The sequence below is a fragment of the Glycine soja genome, chromosome 4 (genome assembly GCF_004193775.1).
Source record: "Glycine soja cultivar W05 chromosome 4, ASM419377v2, whole genome shotgun sequence".
NCBI lineage: Eukaryota > Viridiplantae > Streptophyta > Magnoliopsida > Fabales > Fabaceae > Glycine > Glycine soja.
In genome coordinates this window covers 1,015,540-1,039,816 of record NC_041005.1, presented here as the reverse complement: position 1 = coordinate 1,039,816, position 24,277 = coordinate 1,015,540, and the positions used below count along the sequence as shown (strand labels likewise).

The following is a 24,277-nucleotide window of genomic DNA, read 5'->3' as shown; positions in this document are numbered from 1 at the left end:
GTGAAGACGTGAAACATTAGATGGTCATATAATTAATGTAGCCTGGTCAACTTATATTCAAACACATGCATGCTGAAGTTTTGGAGGAAGAGACTTAGAATTCAATTATTTCATAATACATTTTTTGGAGAGGAAAAATAAATTCTAAATATGTCCAAGGCAGATCAAATGATAAAAATTTAGTCCTATAGTTAACCTAAAGACATAAAAGTTTGTAAAAATATCTAGAGATTCTCTCAATAAATTAAAGATCTTAATTATGATAACTCGAAGTTGATAATGACTTAATATTTGCATTTTCTAAATAAAAAAAACATAACCTGAATAAGTAAAATATCTAGAAGTACATAGATAAATAAGTAATATATAGGGATTCAATATATAGGATAGGAGGGTGAACATATCAGAAAGTAATACTAGAATACGTAAACAGTCTCCCTGTTGGAGATAATTAAACAGATACTAGATAAAGGTAATAGACTATCATCACATTGTTCCTGAAAGCATAAATAAAATACGATCTCTTGGAACTAACTTAAAATAAAAAAAAAATGGCCTAACATCCGAATTAAAATGACCTAAAGAAAACGGAAGCACACACTACGTCTTATGATGATGGATAGCTAAATTAATCGAACCACTCGGGAACAAGCTGTTTGCTGAGGGTCATGTAGGCACAATAAAGAAGGCGATCTTTGGCACCAGTTCGATGGTTATTGGTGTGCTTGCAGAAATATCTGAGTTGATTAAGGGTGCAGAAACCCAGCATTTGTCCCAGCAACAAGAACAACCAATTAATTGATCTTTTCTTAGTGTACACAAGGATTGGTTTGATGCAATTTTCTCGTCCGCAATGCACACATTTCGGCGTCACCGGATTCACCCACGCCGCCGGGGCTCTATCATGCATGGACCTGCTTTCTTTCTGAATGAATTTGCGCAACTCGTTCACTTTCTCCTCCAGATCAAGCGTCATCTCGAACTCCTGCTCGCACCTCTTGCACTGAACCCTTCCGGTGATGACGAGAACATTGTTTTCCAATAGATATTTGCGGTTGTGGACGGTGGCCCGGCGATCCGTCGCCCAAGGAAAAGGTGCAGGGATGGTTTCGCTCTTTCCTTGGCTCCGGCGGCGGCGTTGAGACGAGGCACGACGGGAGCGACGTGTCAAAACGGGTGTAGGAGCAGCAGCACCTGGAGCGCTGGAAGGTGACACCACCAACAAAGGGTCAATGTTATGGTTGGAAGATGACGCCAATGAAGGGTTAGTAGAGTTGTGGTTAGAACATGACTCAAATAAAGGGTTAATGTTGTGGTTAGAAGATGGCACCAAATAATTAGGGTAAGGCATTTGTAGTTCCATCAAGGAGATGTTTATTTGAGGAAGGGAAGGGGAAGAAGAGTGCGTGGTTCTCTTTGGACTACCACACCTGAGTGAGAGAGTGAGATCATGCTCATGATCTTCTAAGTCCCTTGCGTTCTTCATTCCTGCGGCACGGAAAAAATTATACATGGGAAAAGAGAGAAAGAGATGCGATATACGTATGGCTTGAAAGTTTAAACAACAGAAACTCGGAGCCTTTGAGAATATAAAGACCATCAGGAGTCATAAGATAGGGTTTGTTTTACTTTTTGATATCTCTTTGATAAATGATAAACCAATTAATGGCGATTCAAAATTTGTTTGAGGGTTGTGACTTTTTAAAGACTAATAGCTCCGAACATTGCGTCCATTCAAAGTTCGATGCTCGAAATCTTAACAGCGATTTTGATGCAACTGATTATATTCCTTGAATGTGATATTCTGTTAGAAATAACTGACTGTGTCCAAGAGATAACTTTACTCATGTACTGTACCCGAAGAAGACTCAATCGTAATATCTCTTTGAATTCTTAAATTTCAAAAACTAATAAACAAAGTAATTAATTAATACCTTTGAATCCTGACGGGTCCAAGATCAGATAACTTCTCCTGCACGCATTAGCATACGTGGAGTTTTAACCCATTTTCACCCGATTCATTGCATGTATGAAACCCTGTTCTTGCTCTCTTCTTACTTAAGTCCTATTTAATTTTTTTTCTTTAAAAAAAATGCGTCTAGTTATTACAGTGGTGGATACTGGCCAGCAGGCAACACTACGTTAGTCTATGCCTGTTAACTTTGCTGACAATTTGAGAATTGTAAGTAAGTCTATTTAAAGAATTGCTAGTAAAATCAACTTAACAAATTATCAAAACGAAATGAAAAAAAAAAAACCCTAGTAAGTTCAAGTTCATCAATCAAACTATTTTGGTTTCTAATATTTTTTTTAGTAGATTCACTAACCGCGAACAGAAAATAATAAAAATTGAACCAAATAAAGATAGAATAAGCACTCGCTTGCAGGGCTATGGAGAATGCAAGGTTATCAAGATACATGTCTAAGACTTCATTGGAAATGCAAGTTAGTTTTAATGGGCTTAATAGTGTAGTTAAGTACAGTATTTAAAGTTGAAAGCTTGTGTCGTTTTTCAAGATTCTAACAACTGTAGTAATTGTTATAGTAGTTTCTACATGTATTTGTCTTGGCCGAGCATCATCAAGAGTGCAAATCGAGTAATGTACTATTTTAGTTGGAAGCTTGTGTTCCAATATTTCAATATTTTAATAGTAATTAATATTTTAGTTTGTATGTTGTCTAGGACAAATCTTTACTAGTATTTTATAAAATTAAAATTTATAATAAATAAATAATTTTAATAAATTACTATATTATCATAAGTAAAATATTTAAATGATTATTTATGTTATAAATACACAATGAACAATTTAAATTATGATATAAGGATATCTTGAACTATTGATAATTTCTTAAAAATTAATTGAAATTCAATTTAAAGATAAAGATATAGATTAAAAGAGATACATGATTAATAAAAAGCAAATATAAAGATAGAAATAAATGGATGTTGGTTTGAAATGGCTGAGATCGAGATAACTTGTTTCACTAGTTGTGGAGATAATGACTTCACAAATAAAAGAAGAGAGGAGATAATATGTGAAAGTGGAATGCACAATCAAAAAGAAAGAAAATATAAAAAGAATGTCTAATTAAAAGAGTAGGAATAGGAAGACTATTCTTCAAGTTGTGTACTTCTATTTATAATATGAGTAAATTAGTGAATGAGAAAATAGTTAATTGACGTGCAATCAAAAGGTATAAGATGCATGGATTACAAAATTGAAGACTCACCCCTCATAATTATTTTATTTTCTCTCTCTACATATATTATAATTTTTAATACTTATAATTTAAATTTATTGCAAAAAAACACTTTTTCCATTGAATATTTTCTATACATATATAATAGATCAATCTATTTGTTCTATTAAGACTGAATCATTTCAACAAATCTTACCGTATAAAACTATTCTCGATTATATATTGGAATCCAAAAATATAAATTTTGGGTGAGGTTAAATTGGAAAAAAAATATTTCTCTTGGAAAATGTTTAAGATTTAGTAAATATTTTAATATTAATGGTACGGTCTTTATTATTTTCAGAATTATTGCTACAAACCAAATTCTACCATACCTTAAAAAAATCTACAAAAACACATGTCGAGCAGAGGCGAGAATTATGGCTTTTACTTATTACTTTTTGCATTTCCCATTTTGCTTCCTGCACTTCCAAAAAGACTTCAAGGAACAAAAATACCCCTTTCACCAGGCAATCCTATTCCGAAAGAGTATCAAATCCCATAATAACTATTTTGAAATATGATTTTTTGTATTCCAAATATCTATTTTGGAATAGGTCTCTCGATTACTTATCATATTTTAGAATAAGTATTTCAAAATAACTATTCCATAATAGGATAAATAATTTGAAGACCTATCCTATAATAGGTATTCTAAAATACAAAAAATCATATTCTTAAATAGTTATTTCAAAATACGATACTTTTATTAAATTACCAATCTAGAATAGGGAAATAGAGTGTTGGACTCCTATCCCATTCATTCTTCACTAACTTTCCCTTCTTTTCTTTCTCTCCCACATTAATAACACACACAAAAACCTCCTTTTGAGATGTTGCAACTCTCTCTGCCACCTCCACCATTCTCTTTTTTACATGCTTTTACTTGCGCTGCCTCAAACCTCTTCACTCGCAACCCCAAGCCCGTGCCACTATCGTCAATGATAGGAACATTGGCATGCGCGTGGGCATGTTTAAATACAGGCTGGGGAGGGCATTGAAGCTTGAGAGGGAGGGGTGGGAGTCGATGCTAGTGAATAGGATTGTCGATGTTTGGGGAGGATCTAAAGGGCACAAGTGCAATTAGATTGTCACGGTGGCATGAGTGCGGCGAAGTTGTTGCTGTTTAGGTTGTGACAACATGGAGGGGGAGTTGGCATCATTGAGGAAGAACATGTAGGGTATGCAATAGAGGTGCTTGGCGATGCAAGGAAGAGGATGTGCTAGGATTAAGGGTATTTTTGACTTTTCATTATTTTGGAGGTACTAGAAGCAAAATAGAGGGTCTAGATAGTAAAATTCGAGAATTATTTAGATTTGCATAGGCCCAAAAGAAGATTGCCACAAACCAAGTTCTACCAAAAAAAATTTCCCTAGGTTTACCAGAAACACAGTTCTAATTTTTTAAAATTTGAAGCATCTACGTCTAGTCTACCCCTTGATGCAGTGGACGAGAATTTCAAGTTGCTGAAATTTGTAACAATCTACGTATATCCATTACTCGTTGTGCACGGCTTGAAAGTTGATAATTATTAATAGGATTAATTAAGTTTTTAATCCCTTAATTTTATTTAGCTTTTAATTTTTAATTCCTTAAAATTTTTATGATAATTTTTTAGTTTTATCTTCAGTTTTAGAATCTTCCAAATTTTTTCATTTTTAATTTCTCATTTATTTTTATTGCTCAAAATTAGTCTCAAATATAAAATAAAAAAGACTAAAATTAAACAAAACAAAGAGTAATTTTGAGTAATAAAAATAAACAAATGACTAAACACGGGAAAAGAATAGAGGAACTAAAAATATTGATAGAAAATTAATAAAGGATTAAAAATTGTCAATTTTTTTAATGATTAAAAATTAGAATCTAAAAAATTTGAGAAATTAAAAAAATAATTAATCCTTATTGATATATCTCGTATCATAGGAAATGAATGAACAATCTCCTTTTCAAGTCAAATATAATTAATGTGAGCAACAAAATTCCTCTTTTAAGCATGTTTTACACCATTAAGAAAAATAATGACTAACACAGTTCTCTTTCTCTTTCAAAGGAAATAATTAGATGGTCTAAAATTATCTCTTATTCATGATCTAAATCAATCTTTATATAATGTATTAAAAAAGTTTGATAAACAAGAAAAAAAAATACTATATGATATATATGATATGGAGATCATATTAATCTAGGACCACCACATAATTTTTCCTTCCTTTTAATATTTAATACATCAATCAAGTTTATAAATTCTCTCGTTTTCATCCAGGAAATAATATTTGATACTCAAGACTCGTTTAAAATGATTGATTGAGCTGAAACAATCCTATGTAACATGCTCGATTGTCCATCCTCTTTATAGAGGAGGAATGTGGTTGTTGGCTGACAGCTGCTGGTTACTTCATTATTTGAGTACGAACATATTTTCTCTGACCCATAATTAATACTAGCTCATAGTATACTTTCTAGTTTGTAGGCCAACTTCAATCCTTCATCCATATCGAATATCGATATCAGGTTAGTTTTTTTCTTGTAAAAAAAAAAAACAAAATAAAATAAAGTGATTATTTATCTAAACTATGCTAAACCAAATATGCACAAAACGAGCATATGCAGAAGATAACGATTAGATTACATAAACGTTCTATTCTAAGGCACACCAGAGAATAACATCTTTATTAACGTAGATACATACATAGTTTTTCATCAAGGCGCGCTTTCCTAGCTAGTACACCAGGTCTAGAACTTATGTTATACCTGGCACATATATATATATATAACAAACTTTGATGAAGAAGAACATGAAACTATAGACTATAGTTATGGAGCCAGAGGCAAAGGCACCCAGACTAGATTATCAGGAGGGAAGAAATGACACACAGGTGAGGTTCCCGGCTCAACTTTGAGCACACGAAAGGACACGTGGTCTCGGTCCCACTTAGAGGTGTCCATGTGGCAAATAGCTGCAGCTTGAACTCTCCCTCCATTCTCACCTTCTACCATCACCTCATAGAGATTGGTGTCACTATGCTGGCTGTGGCAGTAAAAAACTGCATAAGGGTAAGGCATGGGGTGACACCCTATAACATTTGGAACTGAAATCACTTTCACTTCTGAGATTGTGTAGTTCTGTAGCAGGGTTGTTGAATTTGTGAGATGAACAGTGGTCAAAACTTTGAATTGTGCATTGGACCCGAACAGATAGTGTGCAAAATCAAACAAGGACTCCAGGGAAGTGGCACAGAACTTGGTCTCTCCTTCCATGGATTCAAATTCACATTGTTTGAGGGTATATTTCATTGCCTTGGCTTGGGGAGAGTGTTTTGGGATGGAGAAGAATTTGAGAAGCGATGGTAGGTGTTTTGATGAGAAAGGAATCTGATCAGCTTCTTCTCTGGTCAGAAATTTTGGAGATGTTGAGGAGTTTTTCTTGGAAAAATAGATGGGCATTATTTTCCCAACCTTCAAATCATTTGGGGTGAAAAACACATTCAGTTCAAGGTCCATGTGTTTGTGATCCTCATGAGATGGCTTATAACCATGCACATCCTTTCCAACTATCTTTTTGTGATCATTTTTATCCTCCTCTTCTTCTATGTCAAATCCTATTCCTTTCTTCACTCTAGCCTCGTCTTTATGGACATGCTTATTCTTCCTTTTTATATCAGCGCCTTCAAGCTGAATAATACTGTCAAGTACAAGACCCTCTGTTGCAAGCTTTTGCAAATCATAGGATACTTCCTTCAGTTGAACTTCATTCCCAGATGTTGTAGCTATCTTTCTAGCTACACTGTCTTGTAGAATCTGCAAAGTCAACGAGTTGAAAAATCAAGACGGAGGATCATGGAGAGATTCTCTTAAAAGTAACAGTTCTCAGATCAACAGGATGATGAAGATTAACTAAGGAACCAAAATCATTTCAAACAAATTAAGTTAATTTGCTTGAAAAAAAAGATGACGAAAAAGTAAAAATATTCCAGAAACAGTTGAATAAGACCTAAGTTGCAAATCTGTAAATGGAGAAAAAAAGAAAGTTTCAAGTCAACAAAGATATGGTTTAACATAGTTGGATCTTACCAAAAAGACAACTAGGGTGCATAGGATGAATCTCCAAGAAGCAAATCCAAGTCTCATTTCTTTGTTTTTCCTTGAAGCTTCTGGCAGAAAAGGAGCAGGAGCTAACTAAAGAGATTGGATGATAGGAAAACTAGAAAGCTCAGAATTCAGAATCAGAACCTTCTGGTGCCGTAGTTTTCTGTCAATTTATGCGTGTTGTTGGGGAGGTTTTACTGTTTTAGTTGGCAAAGTGTGCGTTTTTTCTTAAGTGATTTTTAAAATAAAAATTTGCTTAAGAATTTCTCAAGAGAAATTTGATTTGGGTGTTGTACACATGGGAGACCTTGGGCTCCTCGCAAAGCTTTGATTTACCTCATTGGGCTTCATTATGTTAATTAGTGTACTCTGTTTTTAATTGGCTATTTGATGTACTACGTGATCACGCAAACAACAATTTGCTTAAGTTAACATTACACGTAATTTAAATACATTATCACCATTTGATATATGCCACTCACTTAATTAGTCATCTGTGATTATGAGAGAGGTTAATTATATACTGTCTTTTACACTGTTTTTTATACAAAAAAATAGAAAAATTATGTAATAAATAAGTAAAGTAATAAATAAAAATAAAAATTAATGTTATAAAAAATATGATAAAAAGTATTATATAAATGATGTAATACAAACTTAATTACATTTAACAAATAGAAAAGAGAAAAGAGACATGTCATTTATATAATATTTTATACAATATATTTTTTGTTGAGTAATTTTTAGGTAGAATAAATCTAACACATCATTAAAAACTTTCTCTCTCCAATCCTCTCGTCTATGTCCAATAATATAAGTTACTCTTTTAGTTTATTTCTCTCTCCATTACATCATTTATTACCTTTCATGTTTTTTTTTTCTTCTATCACTTTTTCTCTTAGTTATAAAATTTGTGACACAGATAGCATTTCTCAATAGAAAATAATTATGATGCAAGAAAATGAAAGAATTTCGAATAGAAGGTAGACTTCGTCTTTTCTAATATTTGTATAGTGGAGTGAAGACGAAGCATATTTTGAATATGAAATAAGATATATAATATTATATAATAATATTTTTTATCATGCATTTTAATATATATGTTTTTTCTTTTTTCCTTCCTCTTTCTATTTCTAATTGTTTTAATTTAGTTATATCTTTACTCGATCTCCAAATTTTATGTATATTTTGAGTCCTTATGATGTTCATCTCAACTCAGATAAATAACATGTTGGCTCAACATCTATCAAATTGTTAGAGATTCTAGATCTTTGTCACAAATATTCTTTACCTTGAAATAACGTATAACAATATTTAATTTTGATTTCCATTATTTTAATTTCATCCCTTTTTTTTTTCAATTGATACAATTAGGTCTTTAAACCTAATTTTTGTCTTTGGTAATGAACTCATGACAATGGCCTATGACATGTCATTGTTTATTATGTCTGTTTTGTTAAAACTATTACTTATAATATCAAATTGATGTAAATTTTTAATAATCAAATTAACTCTTTGAGGGTTTTTTTAAAGACAAAAGATATTTTATTGATCTACCACTTAGTTTTGCACAAGAGGTGCCTAACCAAGCCAAAACACCTTACATCTGATTTTTCAAAAGAACAAAGGACCAAAAAAAATCGAAGAACAAAGACATCGAAAAGGAAAAATTAAGTAATTAACTCTTTGAGGTGAAAATCAAAGTTTAGTCTTTATTACTAAAAAGCCATTTAGCAAACTTTTTAACTATAAGGTACGAATAGAATAGTGGAGCATGCATCAAATCAGATGCCAATCTCTCCTTGCTGGCCAGCTTTCTAGGCATCATGGTGTGTCATAATCAATTCTTTTGACTATTGCAGGTGTCTGTCTCATGTATAGTGGGAATCCAAGAGCGTTGACAAAACTGTTCAATCTGCGGCAGTTGTCATGGTTTTGAAAACCCACTAAAACTTTTGTTGATGGCTGTGGTTGAATAAAGACTCTCAAACGGAACTCAAAACCTGTTACAAACCAATTAAAGTGCCAACCCTGATACATACCACACATTTTCTTATTATTCCCTCATCACACATACTATATAGGGTCACATCTATACATCGAGAAAAATACCATTATCATAAAATATTGCCTTTTCAAAGTCTTAGCCTACGATTCAATCTAGCTACTTTTATTCTTCTACCATATCTCTTTCGCTGTATACACGTGTGAAGCATTTCATTTCTTTGAAACCTTTTTTAAAGTCATTTTGACATTATCATATCAAATCATCAACCCAATATTTTGGTTTCGACCCAAACCAAAATGTGGCTCTGATTTCCCCCCGAGTTAAATGTAGGAAATGGTACAGAGCCAAAATGATAAAAAGAAAAATGTAGGGGAATTAGGTATAGCCAAACTTTCTTCCACTAATTAAGTGAATGTTTGCGGAAAAGCACGTAACCATAATTGGCTTCCTTCGAAGGATAACTCTCTCTTTTCCTACATATCCCTCACCTTGTTCTATTTCATTTTTTTCATTCTAATGATTAAGGATCTAATAATAATAATAATAAATAACAACAAAAGAATTACTGAAACCTCAAATAAAATTGGGCAGATAGAGTATTTTTTTTATTAACTTCAACACTACTTATTTAATGAACAAAATTAAACCAACGAAACTTGATCACAGTTGATACCATGATTAAATAGAGTCAATTTTCATTTAATTTTTGGGAGCAAGAAGGAAATAGCATTGTGTCTTTATTTATTTTGTTGCCCAGCGAAACATTGTGTCTTCTCCCATGTTTATTTAACATTAATCAATTAAGAACTGAACCGACAGAAACCCTTTTGAAACAATTAATTGTTATAATTACAAGTAGGCCATCTGATGCAGAAATATAGTTGACTTTGGATAGGTTTTCGGCAAAAAGAAGTAGAAGAGAAGCATATGCTAAATAGATATACCGTGCATGAATCTGTGCAAGGGAACAAAAGAAAATGCAACTAGATTTTGATTTGATATTTATTTATGACCATCAGTCCATCATAATCATTTCATTAGTGATGCAACGTTTGAAGTTGACTTTGGAAACAATCCAACCGAGCATTTTGGCGAACTCTTATTATCAACGTTGTGGGTTTAAGATAAAATAATTAAAATTAAAATTTTAGGTCCATCAATAAAATATTTTTTTATTTTTATAAAGAAAAAAATTATATATTTTAATAAAAAGGTTCAACATGTAACTCATATTTTTAAAATAAAATTTATTTCGAACTTGATTATCAAATCAGGATTTGTGTTGTTTTATATTGATCTTATCTCAACCTAACAAATAGACCCACTTATTACCTTGGAGTGCGGGCTTGTTCCATCTGATTACTATGAAATATAAAATATAACAAAATTAAGAAATATCGTGCAAAAATGTGTAACCGGTTGATGGGTCTCTCCCGTTGATTGGATAATTCTGTGAATAAGCGAATTTTCACAAAAGAGTTTAATGTTTTGTATTAATTGTGTAAATTTTTTTATATTATTTATGTATAATATTTTTTCTTTACTATAAAATTGAATTAATTAAGCACGTATAGAGACTTAAATTTAGTCTTTATTCATAATATAATATTAAGGAGTCAAGAGCTACATCAAGAATAATTTCATAAAAAATTTAAAGATCAAAATAAAAATAAATGCGATTTGGAGGAAATGAAGAATGGAAGAACTTTTTATAGACTTTTTTTTGTTTGGTTTAAAATTTTGAAAAATTAAAAAATTATGCACTTTACACCGTCATTTATTATAAACACAACTATCTACCTTAAAGAATAATTTTTTTATTGGTTGATAATATATAATTGTTTTAAACTATCGTGATCATGAAACTAAAAAAGAAAATTTATAATTTTTAAAAAAAAATTAAGAAAGTGCTTTGAGATCGAATTAAAAATTATTTCAGCATCATTTTTTCTAAAGACATTAAACTTCATTGTTACACAATTTCAGCTTCTCTTCAAAATTGAGGATTTAGAAGAAAAGTTATGCTTTACTTAATTTTTTTTTACCACCTAAAATATATGATTAAAATAATTTTTTTATTTTCTTTTTTGTTTCCTCTTACCTACTTAAAAAATTGTTTGTAGATTATTATAAACATACACTCATATTTATTTTATAATAAACTTTTTTTCTTTTTCACGATCATCACATTACTTAATGTATTTATTATTTTTCATTTTTTTTCTTTTCTATGTCTCTTCCTTCTAGATGTTTAGTATTTTTTTTCTTTATCTCCTCTCATTTGCTCCGTTGAATTTTGCAGCCTCCTTTATTAAACAATGCGTTAAGTAATTGACCCGTTGTATATAGGCACAGAGTGACGAATAGACTTGTCTTTTCTTTTGTCGGTCAAAACTTTTTCTATTATAGTATGCCCTATGTCTGCATGAACACGGGAAATCGAATCTGGGTGGTTATACGGCCTAGCCACTTTATCGTTCCCTACCTACCATCTCGACCTTGAAAATAACAAACGTGTATTCTATATATATTTGATTTCTTAACCAATGAATATTAGTCAAGAAATTAAAAAAGTATTTATTTAGTAAATTATAAAAGAGTGTAAAAAAATATAGATAATGTAATTTTTCCTTTTCTAATAAAAATGGTTATACTTTAAGGAGCATTTGTCTTTGGATCATATTGAAATAAATAAAAAGGAAGTAAAAAGAAAAAAATTATAAAATTTTAATAAATATAATAAGCAATAGTCTGTAATAAAAAGATGAAATAAATTCACGTCTGTAATAACCTTTTAATTAATGATGTACTTGATTTTTTTTCCCACTGTTATATATATATATATATATATATGATATAAATATATATGTGTTAATCGTGGGTCACTTGTGCCCTAAAGAAATATCCAGAAGCTGTAGACAACTCTAGCAAAAGTGTCCACAGATTAGTATACACATGAAGTCCAATTTTGCTGTTTTCGTAGTCTTCTCTCTTCTCCTGGTAACCTTATTTTCTGATCATTCTTCTGCTCTACGAAAATTCAGTTCCTCTTTCACCTGCGTTAATTATTAATAATTTTATTTTAGCAAATTATAGCTATATCTGTAGTTTCCTAATTCCTTTGAAGTTTACTTAATCCTTGTTGAAATATGAATTGATGAGTAACAATTGTTATACACGACCCTTTGAATTTTGTGAATAGATTGCCAACTTGAGCTGTGCAAGGAAAGACCTGGGATGGTATTGGAAGAATGTGATGAAGGAGCAACCTATGCCACAAGCAATTAAAGACCTTGTTGAGGATTCACAAGCATCAGCTGCAGGGAAGAAGGATCGTTTTATCAGGGACTTCGATGTAAAGCCTAATGTCATATTATATCACACCCATGTTGTGCCCATGAAGCAGAAGCATAAGCATAAGCAGAATCCTTTTGTCAAGAATCAAGATTGAAGTAAAGCACGATATGCCATGGTTGAACAAACTATATATATCAAAAAGGGTTGTAACCAGTTGAGACCATGATGCATATTGTCTTGTTTGGGCTAGCGATTGACGTTTGAGGCTTTATTATTTTGCAGGAAATTAATTAAGCTGTTAATTAGTGTTTCAAAACTTGTATTTTATTAAAAGCTTGAGCCCTTTAGTTATAGATAGATATAGCTTTAATTGTGGTTATCTAGTTATCGTTCCTTTTGCTGCATCTGCTTTTGATTGGTCTTGATGAAATTTATAACAATAATCATACTGTATCTTGTTCTTGTCAGGATTATTATTTTCTCTTCATAAATTCTTAAGCAACTTTCTCCAGATTGTTGAGAATTCTCACAAAAAGTTGTCTGTCAAAGTTCCAAAGGAATGACTTTTCATTCAAAATTTCGAATATTAAAATGTGATCTTAAAACTAAAAACCAAATGTCATGTGCTAATATTCCCTTCTTTTTTTTTTTTATGATGATGCAATTTAAACATCTGAGGGCGAGAGTGGGCAACGTGCCATGTTGCATGAATACAGGTATCGATATGAGTATTAATCAAAGAACATTGATAGTATATCAGTAAGAAACATTATTGAACTAACTTCATACCAAAAAACGTGGCTGCATATAATTGGTTAAATAATAAATTAAAGAATAAAAATAAATTAAACCACCCCAAATGTAATTGATATACAAGTTTGTGCTGTTCGTTTCGTACCGTTTAATATTTCTCTATATTTATGTTGATTTGCTATCATTACTATTTACTAATATTAATTTAATCTCTTACAAAATTTATTATAAAAAACATTATCATAGACAATTCTGAATAAACGTGATATAATTTAAATTACGATAATAAATATGTCTCAATCTTATTGGTCTAAACCAAATATGTCTCTATCTTAACGAATACATACATAATTACATATTAGATATATGTTTATCTAGAATATAAAATATCCAAATTCTAAATGCATGAGATGATGAGAAGATATATGCTTATCGGAATGCTAGTTTCCCTTTGAAATTAGGCTTGAGGCTACGTGTAGAATCAACTTTCCCTCCTTGCCTTCTTCCCCCGATGAGTTCTTCTACCCTTAATAAATAACAATATGAAATTAACAAAACACAAACACTTCAAAACATCACGTACTCAGGACGCTTTTTACAAATCGGTGGTTAAGAAAAGATGACATTTGTAAACTCTTTTTTAAAAGATGCTTAAGTCTGTTGTATACTTAGATTCGTTGCATTTAAAACACATAGAATTGATACAATGACTTCTTTTTACATAAACATGTGAAATAATGATAGATTTAATGGAAGAATTCGTATTTAATTCTTTGTGTCATTTTTTTTGAATCCGTAACATTGTACATTGCAAGTTGATTAATCTTTGATCTACTAAATTGGAAAACACTTAAAACCTCTAAAAAAAATCATTGCACTTAAATATCATTCACTTTATAATTTTGTCCTTTCAATGATCTCTGAGTAAATTAAAGGAGTATTATCACTGACCTTTACTCATATTCAATATAAGATTTGTGTGAAATGGAAAAAATATAAATAAAAATAGCATAATAATTGAATAAATTATAGTATCTTATTATTATGTTATAATCAATGATTTATGTTTATTTTTAAATATTAAAATTTTGATTTGATATTTGTTTGTTATATTAAATTTATATATTAAAAATTATTAACACGTATCTATTTGTTGTTTAGCTAGAAGAAGTATTTTAACAAGTTATAGTGTTATACATTTGAATACCTTTTAAAAGACTAAAATAATTATAACTTATTAACATGTTTTGAAAAGCGTGTAAGAATATGCTAAAAAATCATGAATGTTAACATACATTTACTTGTTTTAAAAAATATGTTTCAATAAGTTACACCTTTAAATATATTTTAACAAAGTTAAAATTATAACCTGATAACATACTCTTTCTAAAAATTAAATAAAAGTATATTAACAAATTCTTTATATATATAAATATATATTCTCTTTTTTTATATTTGAAATACATGAATATACCCATTGTCTCCCATTTGTACCCGTATTTTCTAGTACGATCAGCAGTCCAAAAGAGCATCAAAGTTTCTCCTTGCTCTGCAAATATTAATGATGTTGCCGCCACTCATGAACAAGAAACTACCCAATTTTTTAATTGGCAATTCTGGATAATTGACATTCTGGCAGCCTATACGGTTGAATGCGTTGATTTCTTTATGTTATACGGAGTGGTTAACGTGTTTCATAATGTCTTGAACCAACATAATAACATAAGCAGAAGAGAATATTCTTACTTGCTCTAGAATCAATTTTATTATAACATTTAGTAACTTACGCAATAAGAATCGACATGTAAGGTTAATATTAATTATTATATTAAACTGTATTTAATTAGAAATAAGTATTAGAAACTCCTGAAAACTTGTACTAGAACTTTCGCCTTTATTATATTAGTGTAATAACTTATGTCCTGGTATTTAATTTACAATTTACATTTTTTATTATGACTTTTAATTCATTTCTCTATTTTATATATATATATATATATTCACATGCACATGCTTTATATCATTTAAATTTATATAAACATATTTTTTAAAACAAATATGCGTTCATAAATATATGTATAATTTATTAATGAAAGAAATAATTAATATTAATTAATACAAAGATAGAATGATTAAATAGTAATTTTGTCATCGTATTTTATTTTGACTAACAACGAGAAACTCGTAATATACTTTTCTCTAATAATTTCAAGTTGGTTTTAACTACTACTTCCTCAAGCCCAATATGTTGGCCAATTCCTATAATGGGCTATAGCTTCATGCATTATCATGTTGGTTCCCGTATTTTTTCAGAAATATTTTTTAACCTTTTGGAATTATTATTCTAGAAATCAAAAAGGAAGTGCATTCCAAAATATAATTTTACATTGTGGATATTTTGAAAGGGAAAAAAAGTGCAGGAAGCAACATAGTAAGTGCAGGAAGCAATAGCCCCAATAATGACCCACTTCCGAACATTGCTAGTTGCTGGCTCGTACTCTAAAATATGTTAGCTTATTCTAATTTGTTATTTTTTTTGGTTTTGATGAGTGTTGGGCTTTATGTTGAAGCCCATTTTTGTTTTATTTCGGGTCATGGCTGATGGAATGAAATTACATGTTTCTATTTTTCCTAACTCTGCGCATTTAATTGGTGTGGATTATAATCGATGTTTATAAATTGCTTTTATAAAAAATACTAATAATCTCCTCTTTTGTTTGGTAGCAGTGGTGAAAATCAGATCACAACTTTAGATGATTATTTTTATAGTAAAGTTTTTTTTTTAAAAAAAAATAAACTAAAATTTGAAGATTGTAATTAGAAACTAATATATAAAATATTTTTTTGGCTAAATTTTGCTTTTTCTATTTTATACGAAACAATTTATTAATTTAAATATAAAATTAATTACTAAAAGTATTTTCAAACTCTTAATAATGATTATTCACACAGTACAAACCAAACTAAATAGATTATCTTAGAACAAATTTCACTTAATATATCTAAATATAAAATTTATTTGATATAACTAATTATTAAAATAATTTGTTTTTCACAACTAATCCAAATACACACTTAGTTGCTCTTTTTTTTTTTCTTGTTCAAACTTCATAAAAAGCATACTACTTAATATTCTTTTTCTTGAGATAAGGACGTAAATGAGTTGAATTATTGATGAATTATTTAAGTTCACTTTCGAATTCATTTGTTTAATTAAATGTTCAAGCTTTACAACCTCAACATTACAATTTATGAATAGTTCATTTATTTAAATTAATTATGATAATTTTACTGGCATTTGTTATTTATATATTTATTATGAAAATACATAGAACTTTGTTGAGGGCAATAAAATTGATTTTGAAGTTTTTTTTAATATTTGATAAATTATGATTTTTTTATTGAATTATGAAAATTTAATTGTTTATAATTTTTTTAATTTTATGTAGAAAATGTTATATACATATTTTTAGTTATAGATTATCATGTAATATTAAATGTTTATTAAATACTAAATTGATAAAACTAAAAACCAATTTAAGAAAAAAATTTATAATAGCAAAACCAATTAAGACTTCAATAAGTTTTTTTTTTTTTTTTGTCAAAATGGTATTCTATAGGGACAAAGAAAAAAAGAGATAAGCAAAGGTGATTTTGTTTCATGGTACGTTGACGTCTATTTGTTGAAGATAACAAGGTTAATTTGTCCGTCTTCCAATTCAAGCATATAAAAATTATTTCTCAGTTGTCACGTTTTAAGGTTAATTGAAGGTTTGTTAAGGCAGATAGAGAAGCTGGCCTGGTGAGGCATATCAACAAAGAAGGAATTCTTTATGCTGACAAAATGGCTAATCCATTAAACTATGATTATAGGCTTTTATCATTTGGGATGAACGCCGGTGGGAGACCCTGCTGATTCTTGATGCTACAAAAGTTGCACTTGTCTTTGTAATATGCTATTCTTTTTCTTGGGTCATCTGACTCGTGTCAAGTTGATACTTGATACATAGTATTATATAGCCACTGCAGCACTAAATAATTTTTTTTAAAATAATACCGGACACTTGATCACGAAAAAATACGTATACAAAAGGTTTGAATTTGATTATATAATATTTTAAATTTAATTCAATTACATAACACTGATTATATAATTTTTTATGTTTGACCGTGTTTTTTGAAAATTTGTTATCTGTTTTTATGGAGTTTTTTCTTTTAGAAGAAAACTTTGTTTGATTACAAAAACACTTTAAAAAATTTAAAATCATAATTCAATTCTTCTCCTTGTGATATTGCATTTATAGTTTGGTATTAGAGTTAAACCGAACACTTGATACTATTTAAAGAAAAAGATGACGACAACAACAACAAAAGTCAATTTAGTGAAAGAAACATCCCTCGCAAGACGACCAGGTCTCATAGATATTATTCACCACTTTGATGCCTAAGTTTATCTTTTTCCAAAAAAAAAAAGTCCCTTGGAGAAGAAAGGATATGCATAGTTGCTTGTTAATCTATGTTTAATTTAAAGACCGAGTTAGATAAACTCACTCTTAGTATTAATTCAAGTGAGTTTATTTTAGTATGATTTATCGGATTTTCGAGAAATAAAATCTGAAAATTAACGGCTCAAACCAACAAGAATCCAAAAAAATATACTCCATCAAAAGAGAACTCTGAAATTTGAACACGTTGAAAGATTGCGAGTGGCGAGGCTCCAATAATTGAAAACTGCTTCATGGAGAATCTACTTCTACGTCAATTCCGAGTCACCTTGGTGGAATCACGAGTAGTTTACAAATTTGAGATACATTAAAAATAATCAAACGGTTCAATTTTAGGATGAGGAGTACACACTCAAGCCAGGCAAAACATGCTACAAGTACTTCCAGATTCTTTATTACTCTGCCCAGGTTTTTCAGGATTGCTTCTTAGAGGAGAGCACAAGATTAATGCCAAACATAATTCGATGGAAAATTTGGCAATATTTATTATTTAAATAAAGTCCGTGCGATTCTGCAACTCCGCGCTTGCTGCCAGAAATGCAACAATACCATCAGACTTTATCCCGACAGACAAATCTTTACACTCACTAACAATAACATGTTCAATTACTTTTTTAGTTTTCGAATGTATTTTTAAAAAATGGTTTAATTTGGTCATTCTTTTTTAAAATATTCAATTAAGTTCTTTATGTTTTTAAAAAACATATTCAATTTAGTCCTATTTAAAATAATTTTGATCTTATTTTTAAAATTTTAGAACATTGAAGACAAATAGGGATCAAATTAATTAAATTCATTTAAAAAAAATAAAAAATTTAATTGAATCTTTTAAAAATAAAAAAAAAACCTAGTTGAATCATATTTAAAAATTTCATGACTTAATTAAATTTTTTTAATAATAAAGGATCAAATTAAAAAAAAATAGATACAAAAATGAATTAAACTTAATTGAATCATCTTTAAAAGTCATTTATCCATACACTAAATGTTAATATAATACATTATACTATTAATTTAATGTTTGTCAAAGAGTTTATCGCAAGTGATAATCGTCTAACACGAGTGATCATCATCATCATGCCAGACATTCACGTTGAACCATTATCGATTTAATTTGAACCTTTTGCATGAATTGGTTGCGAGAAACAGAATCCAGAACATTGACAACGCGTGATTTATCAAAGATTGTCAAGTTTTGGTTTAACTGTAAGTCTGTAAGTAGAAAAATTAAAACCATGGACAGTTAAGTTAAAAATAGGAATAAAATTAATATTGTGAAAAATCCGCTAGCTGCAATGTAGGAGCTAGCTAGGTGACATGGAAAGAAAACACGATTTCTCGGTTCCCTATTGCCATGCATAACTATTCGTCATGCTTCTCTCTTTCTTTTGTGAATCCTCCTGTCCTTTGCTCTCAGGTAACATTCTCTTTCAAAACGCCATGCATGCAAAATATCAATCGTATGTTCAAAATCAAAACATGTACAACAACACAGGATATACTTTGTTTTTTTGCAGGTTTGGCACCTAGCAGGGTAATTATTTGAGGGAGCGGGGTCAGGCTTAATTCTCCGGGTCTTTAACTTTAATAACTTTTGTTGGAGAAGAATTAAGACATCTAAATGGCTTCAAATTCCGATAAGGATTCCCCAACACCACCTTCACCTGATTCATCTTCATCCCAATCCCCGCCATCATCTCCTCCACCATCCCAAGATAGTTCATCGCCCCCACCATCGTCCCCCCCGCCATCATCCCCACCACCATCATCTTCGCCTCCTCCGTCCCCGCCACCGCCGTCATCAAATGATCAGAAATCCCCGCCTCCGCCATCTGACTCATCCTCCTCCCCCCCATCTCCACCACCGCCGCCACCTCCTGATAAGGATTCAGGCAGCCACCGGTCGCCACCGCCTCCGCCACATTCAAGACATGAGTTTTCTCCTCCTCCGCCTCCGAACCACCGGTTGTCTCCACCCAAGTCGTCATCATCAGGTTCCTCGGATGGATTGAAAGACAGTGAAAGCCATTCATTGAGCATGCCAGTTATAATAGGAATTGCAGCTGGAGCTGGCATTTTGCTCCTTCTCCTTCTCGTAGTCGTTTGTGCGTGTTCAAGAAGGAAGAAGAGATCTCAGCCTTCCGTTAGTTACTACGCTAATCAACCTTCAGGTATATACGCATTTATATATAAATATATTAACTCTACCATACACTCTTTTAAATAAGCAAGTGTGTTATTCAACCCATTATTAAATGTAGAAATAGAAAATTCATTATTCTTATTAAGTAAATATGGGTAAATGATGAATGAGAAATCTATCTACTATAATTAATGATGAAAAAAGATGACTTACAGCATGCTGGTGGATGAATGGCTACATGCAGATGATGGCTATTATAAAAGACCAAGGGGAGGTCAAAATCAGTATGGGTACAATAACAACGGCGAGCACGTTCTGAATATTCCTCCACCTCCAGGAGCAGGTTGGGGAGCAGCACCCCAACCTCCCCAGATGATTAGTAGTGACATGAGCAACTCCAGTTTCTCGGGTTCCCACGGTCCCGTTTTGCCACCTCCACACCCTACAGTGGCCCTTGGATTCAACCAAAGCTCCTTCACTTATGACGAGCTCTCAGCTGCCACCGGAGGGTTTAGCCAACGCAACTTGCTCGGTCAAGGTGGGTTCGGATATGTGCACAAAGGTGTTCTACCCAATGGTAAGGAAATTGCAGTGAAGAGCCTCAAGTCCACCGGGGGACAAGGTGACAGAGAATTCCAAGCTGAGGTTGATATTATTAGCCGTGTCCATCATCGCCATCTTGTGTCACTTGTTGGCTATTGCATGTCAGAAAGCAAAAAACTTCTGGTTTATGAGTTTGTGCCTAAAGGGACCCTTGAATTCCATCTTCATGGTTCGCTCTTTCTTCAAATTATATATATATATGCAAATTAGTTAGCCCTTTACTTAATTACTAGAATTTGTGTACGTCTTAACCTTAATTAATTGCACCAGTTTTATTTATATGTATCTATGATGAAAATCTGTTACATTTTTTTCTTTTCAGGAAAGGGCCGACCTGTCATGGATTGGAATACCAGGCTCAAAATTGCGATTGGATCGGCCAAAGGACTTGCTTATTTACATGAGGATTGTGAGTGACCTGCTTAGCTTCTCACAAATAATCAGTACAAACATCTTTTTTTTCTTTAATTAATACAATGTTGGGTGACACCGGGTCAAACCAGTTTTGTTGCATGACTGATCTATTTTAGTGGCTTGGACTGGTTAGGTGGCCAGTTCCGGGTCAATCAGGATTATCCGAGCTGAATTTGATAACACTGCTTTAATATGTTGATTAATGATGAAGTGAACATTAATAACATTTTATGATCTTAAACATTAACTAGGTCACCCTCGTATCATTCACCGAGACATAAAGGGTGCGAACATTCTACTTGAGAACAACTTCGAAGCCAAAGTACGTATATATATCGAATTTCATATCTAAGCCAAAGTGGCCCCCTGATTCGTCTGGTACTTAATTAAAAAAAAAATTCTATCCATTCAGGTGGCAGATTTTGGGTTGGCAAAGATTAGTCAAGACACTAACACTCATGTTTCTACTCGTGTAATGGGAACATTCGGGTAAGAAACCTGTAAACCAACCTATATATACTTGCGCGTGTTGTTTTATGTGTATGTATGCATTTTTATTTCAACTTTGAAGTAATGAAATAATGCCAATTTAGTCTAATCACTTTGTCTATAAAACTCAGTTATATGGCTCCAGAGTATGCATCAAGTGGTAAGCTAACTGACAAATCTGATGTGTTCTCGTTCGGTATTATGCTTTTGGAGCTCATAACTGGTAGGCGCCCTGTGAACAACACTGGGGAATATGAAGATACTTTGGTCGACTGGGTACGTATATTGATTGATTTCCCCAAAACTTTCCATGTTTAATTTGAACATTCCTTCATTTTATGAAAGTTTCCCACACTAATTACTAAATTAATCCATCCCATCTATATATATGTTGTCACTGTCATACATATATAATGAAAAGATATAATATAATATGTATCGTGTACTTGTTCTATATGAACAGGCAAGACCACTTTGTACAAAGGCAATGGAAAATGGAACTTTTGAAGGACTAGTGGATCCACGTTTAGAGGATAATTACGACAAGCAGCAAATGGCTTCTATGGTGGCTTGTGCTGCTTTTAGCGTTAGGCACTCAGCAAAGAGGCGCCCAAGAATGAGTCAGGTAATTAATATATTACTGTATTATCATAAGCATGTGGTGATAATTAGTTATTACATTAATTAATTTGAATATGATGATAGATTGTACGAGTACTGGAGGGTGATGTGTCACTAGATGCCCTTAATCATGAGGGAGTGAAACCTGGACAAAGTTCAATGTTCAGCAGCGCGAGCAGGGAGTATGGTGCGGAGGCATACGGTGCTGACATGATGAGATTCAGGAAACTAGCATTAGATAGTGGCGTGGGAAGCAGTGAGTATGGTGGAACCAGTGAGTATGGCCTTAACCCTTCCATCTCAAGCAGTGAACAATCATCTGCTGAATATGCCAGGAGGACCACAGGAGGAGGCCGGATGCACACTCCTTGAGAAAATTGAAATTGCATGCATGCATGTGTATGTGTGAAGAAGAAGAAATTACTACTAGTAACAGCTGATCTAGCCACATGTTTTTAATCAAGGCCATGCATGGTTGTTGCTGCAGAGAAAGAAATTACCATTCTTTTATGACTTTTTGTGATTAATTGATTGTGTAGGTTGTCAACATTGCACAGTGGAAGGGATATCTGTTGTAACTAAAAATTCCAATTAGAGGAAGCTCCTGTGTAAGTCTTTCGGGGATTTCGACTTGCATTTTGTGTATAATAAAAGATGAAGAAGTTGGAGGTGCATATATGAACAGTCTCTTTCGTGTTTCTTCATTGAAAGTTGCGATGATTAGTTTATAGGAAGTAACAAACAGATTCGTGGAAAATATTTGATTCTTTGTCACCAAAAAGTTTAGAGTAAAGGAAGCTAAAAATATATATGATCAGGAAGAATCAATTTTTTTAAAAGGATATGAGCAACTCCGAGGATTAACGTTATTCTAATTGATACTTGATCTATCGAGCAACTCAAATGAAATACAAATATTATTGGAGAGCAATTAATTAATTATATTGAAACCTATTCTATTGAAAACTATTAATAGAAACGTAAGTTTAATCTCTAAAAAAAAACATAATTTTAATAGAAATTACAAGCCTATCGTCTTAGATGACAAATGAAAACTTTAATAGTTTATCCACTAAAGGAATGTCTAGAGAATATTTAGAAAGCTCTTAAAAATTGTGTTACTTCACTTGGCGTTCTGCATTTGTTCTTCTGAGCTTTTATAGAAAGGTGAAAAATGTTTGTTACAATTAGTTGAAACTCTTCAATCCGTCCTTGATAATTTGAACGTTGTAACAATTAATAATTTTCACTATACTTTTGTATTATTTGTTGAAAGACGAAGCATTTGAATATTCTTTTGTAGGTAGGGATCGGTGTTGGTGGGACAGATTAATTTATCTCTTTAACCAACCTGAAATTTTGTTTGGATCAATTTTGTAAACTTAAATTCAACTTAATAATATTTGAGATAAGATGTGATGAATCCAACTTGTTGACATAATATGGTAATGTTAACATTATATATAACTAACATGTAAATTAAAAAAATGCAGTTAAGATATATTTTATAATATATGTTTTAAGACAAGTGATATTAATATAAATACAACATCATTTTAAACAAAATATTGTTTATTAAGTGAAAAAAATCTCTCTAAAAAGTCAAAAAGTTGTATTATTAATATATAATTATTTTAAAAATGTATTTTTTTTTAAAAAAATAATATATAACATGATAACGGGTTATGGGACGTACTTGAAGTTAACCCTAGTTTGTCAAAATCTATCAAATATAATTTCTTGGATCCAAATCCGTCAAAAGTCTCTTTGAGTTGGATAAGATGGGGGGATGGACCGAGTTATGAACATCTTTAGGATAAAATTATTTAAGCATTAATCAAACCAATATCTTAATAAACTATACTTGTACTTGTATTTGAGTGACTTATTTAATTATTTTTTTCAATAAAAAAATTCTTACATTTTTTTTTGTTAAAGTATACGTACTTAAGATCATTTTTAACCGAGTTATTGGGATGGTTGCCTTATATTTATTTTAAGCTATATTTTATTTAATCAAATAAGTCGACCTTACTTAAAAATTAAAATTAAATAAAAACTATCAAATAATGTGATATGCAAGATTTTTCATCAACAAGTTCGTTTATATA

At 31.3% G+C, this 24,277-nt stretch overlaps 4 protein-coding genes across 4 annotated transcripts; 2 read left to right on the top strand and 2 right to left on the bottom strand.

The window, feature by feature from the left end:
• Positions 1-628: 628 nt before the first annotated feature.
• LOC114408278 lies at positions 629-1,486 on the bottom strand. Its single transcript, XM_028371319.1, has one exon. The coding sequence runs from the start codon at positions 1,484-1,486 to the stop codon at positions 629-631; it is 858 nt and encodes a 285-aa protein (XP_028227120.1).
• A 4,364-nt stretch (positions 1,487-5,850) lies between these two features.
• On the bottom strand, positions 5,851-7,727 carry LOC114408473 (BURP domain-containing protein BNM2A-like). The gene is made up of 2 exons (XM_028371523.1): positions 7,319-7,727; positions 5,851-7,045 (listed from the first exon to the last, which is right to left on the bottom strand). Exons 1-2 carry the CDS (start codon positions 7,373-7,375, stop codon positions 6,062-6,064), a joined length of 1,041 nt encoding a protein of 346 aa, XP_028227324.1. The 5' UTR covers positions 7,376-7,727; the 3' UTR covers positions 5,851-6,061.
• Positions 7,728-12,191: 4,464 nt separating this feature from the next.
• LOC114408472 (organ-specific protein S2-like) lies at positions 12,192-13,111 on the top strand. The gene is made up of 2 exons (XM_028371521.1): positions 12,192-12,341; positions 12,544-13,111. The coding sequence occupies exons 1-2, from the start codon at positions 12,297-12,299 to the stop codon at positions 12,790-12,792; spliced, it is 294 nt and encodes a 97-aa protein (XP_028227322.1). The 5' UTR covers positions 12,192-12,296; the 3' UTR covers positions 12,793-13,111.
• A 6,305-nt stretch (positions 13,112-19,416) lies between these two features.
• Positions 19,417-22,842, top strand: LOC114408050 (proline-rich receptor-like protein kinase PERK7). Its single transcript, XM_028371177.1, has 8 exons — positions 19,417-20,067; positions 20,284-20,811; positions 20,965-21,051; positions 21,308-21,378; positions 21,469-21,545; positions 21,677-21,821; positions 22,009-22,170; positions 22,251-22,842. The coding sequence occupies exons 1-8, from the start codon at positions 19,518-19,520 to the stop codon at positions 22,536-22,538; spliced, it is 1,908 nt and encodes a 635-aa protein (XP_028226978.1). The 5' UTR covers positions 19,417-19,517; the 3' UTR covers positions 22,539-22,842.
• The last annotated feature ends 1,435 nt before the right edge of the window (positions 22,843-24,277 follow it).

Bases quoted from the DNA above. Each gene is read 5' to 3' on its own strand.
- LOC114408278 (XM_028371319.1), bottom strand. From the start codon at position 1,486: ATGAAGAACGCAAGGGACTTAGAAGATCATGAGCATGATCTCACTCTC.
- LOC114408473 (XM_028371523.1), bottom strand. From the start codon at position 7,375: ATGAGACTTGGATTTGCTTCTTGGAGATTCATCCTATGCACCCTAGTT. The intron at 7,046-7,318 runs GTAAGATCCAAC...TTGACTTTGCAG, and splicing joins GCACCCTAGTTGTCTTTTTG to ATTCTACAAGACAGTGTAGC.
- LOC114408472 (XM_028371521.1), top strand. From the start codon at position 12,297: ATGAAGTCCAATTTTGCTGTTTTCGTAGTCTTCTCTCTTCTCCTG. The intron at 12,342-12,543 runs GTAACCTTATTT...TTTTGTGAATAG, and splicing joins TAGTCTTCTCTCTTCTCCTG to ATTGCCAACTTGAGCTGTGC.
- LOC114408050 (XM_028371177.1), top strand. From the start codon at position 19,518: ATGGCTTCAAATTCCGATAAGGATTCCCCAACACCACCTTCACCTGAT. The intron at 21,379-21,468 runs GTACGTATATAT...CTATCCATTCAG, and splicing joins AGAACAACTTCGAAGCCAAA to GTGGCAGATTTTGGGTTGGC. The intron at 21,822-22,008 runs GTACGTATATTG...CTATATGAACAG, and splicing joins AAGATACTTTGGTCGACTGG to GCAAGACCACTTTGTACAAA.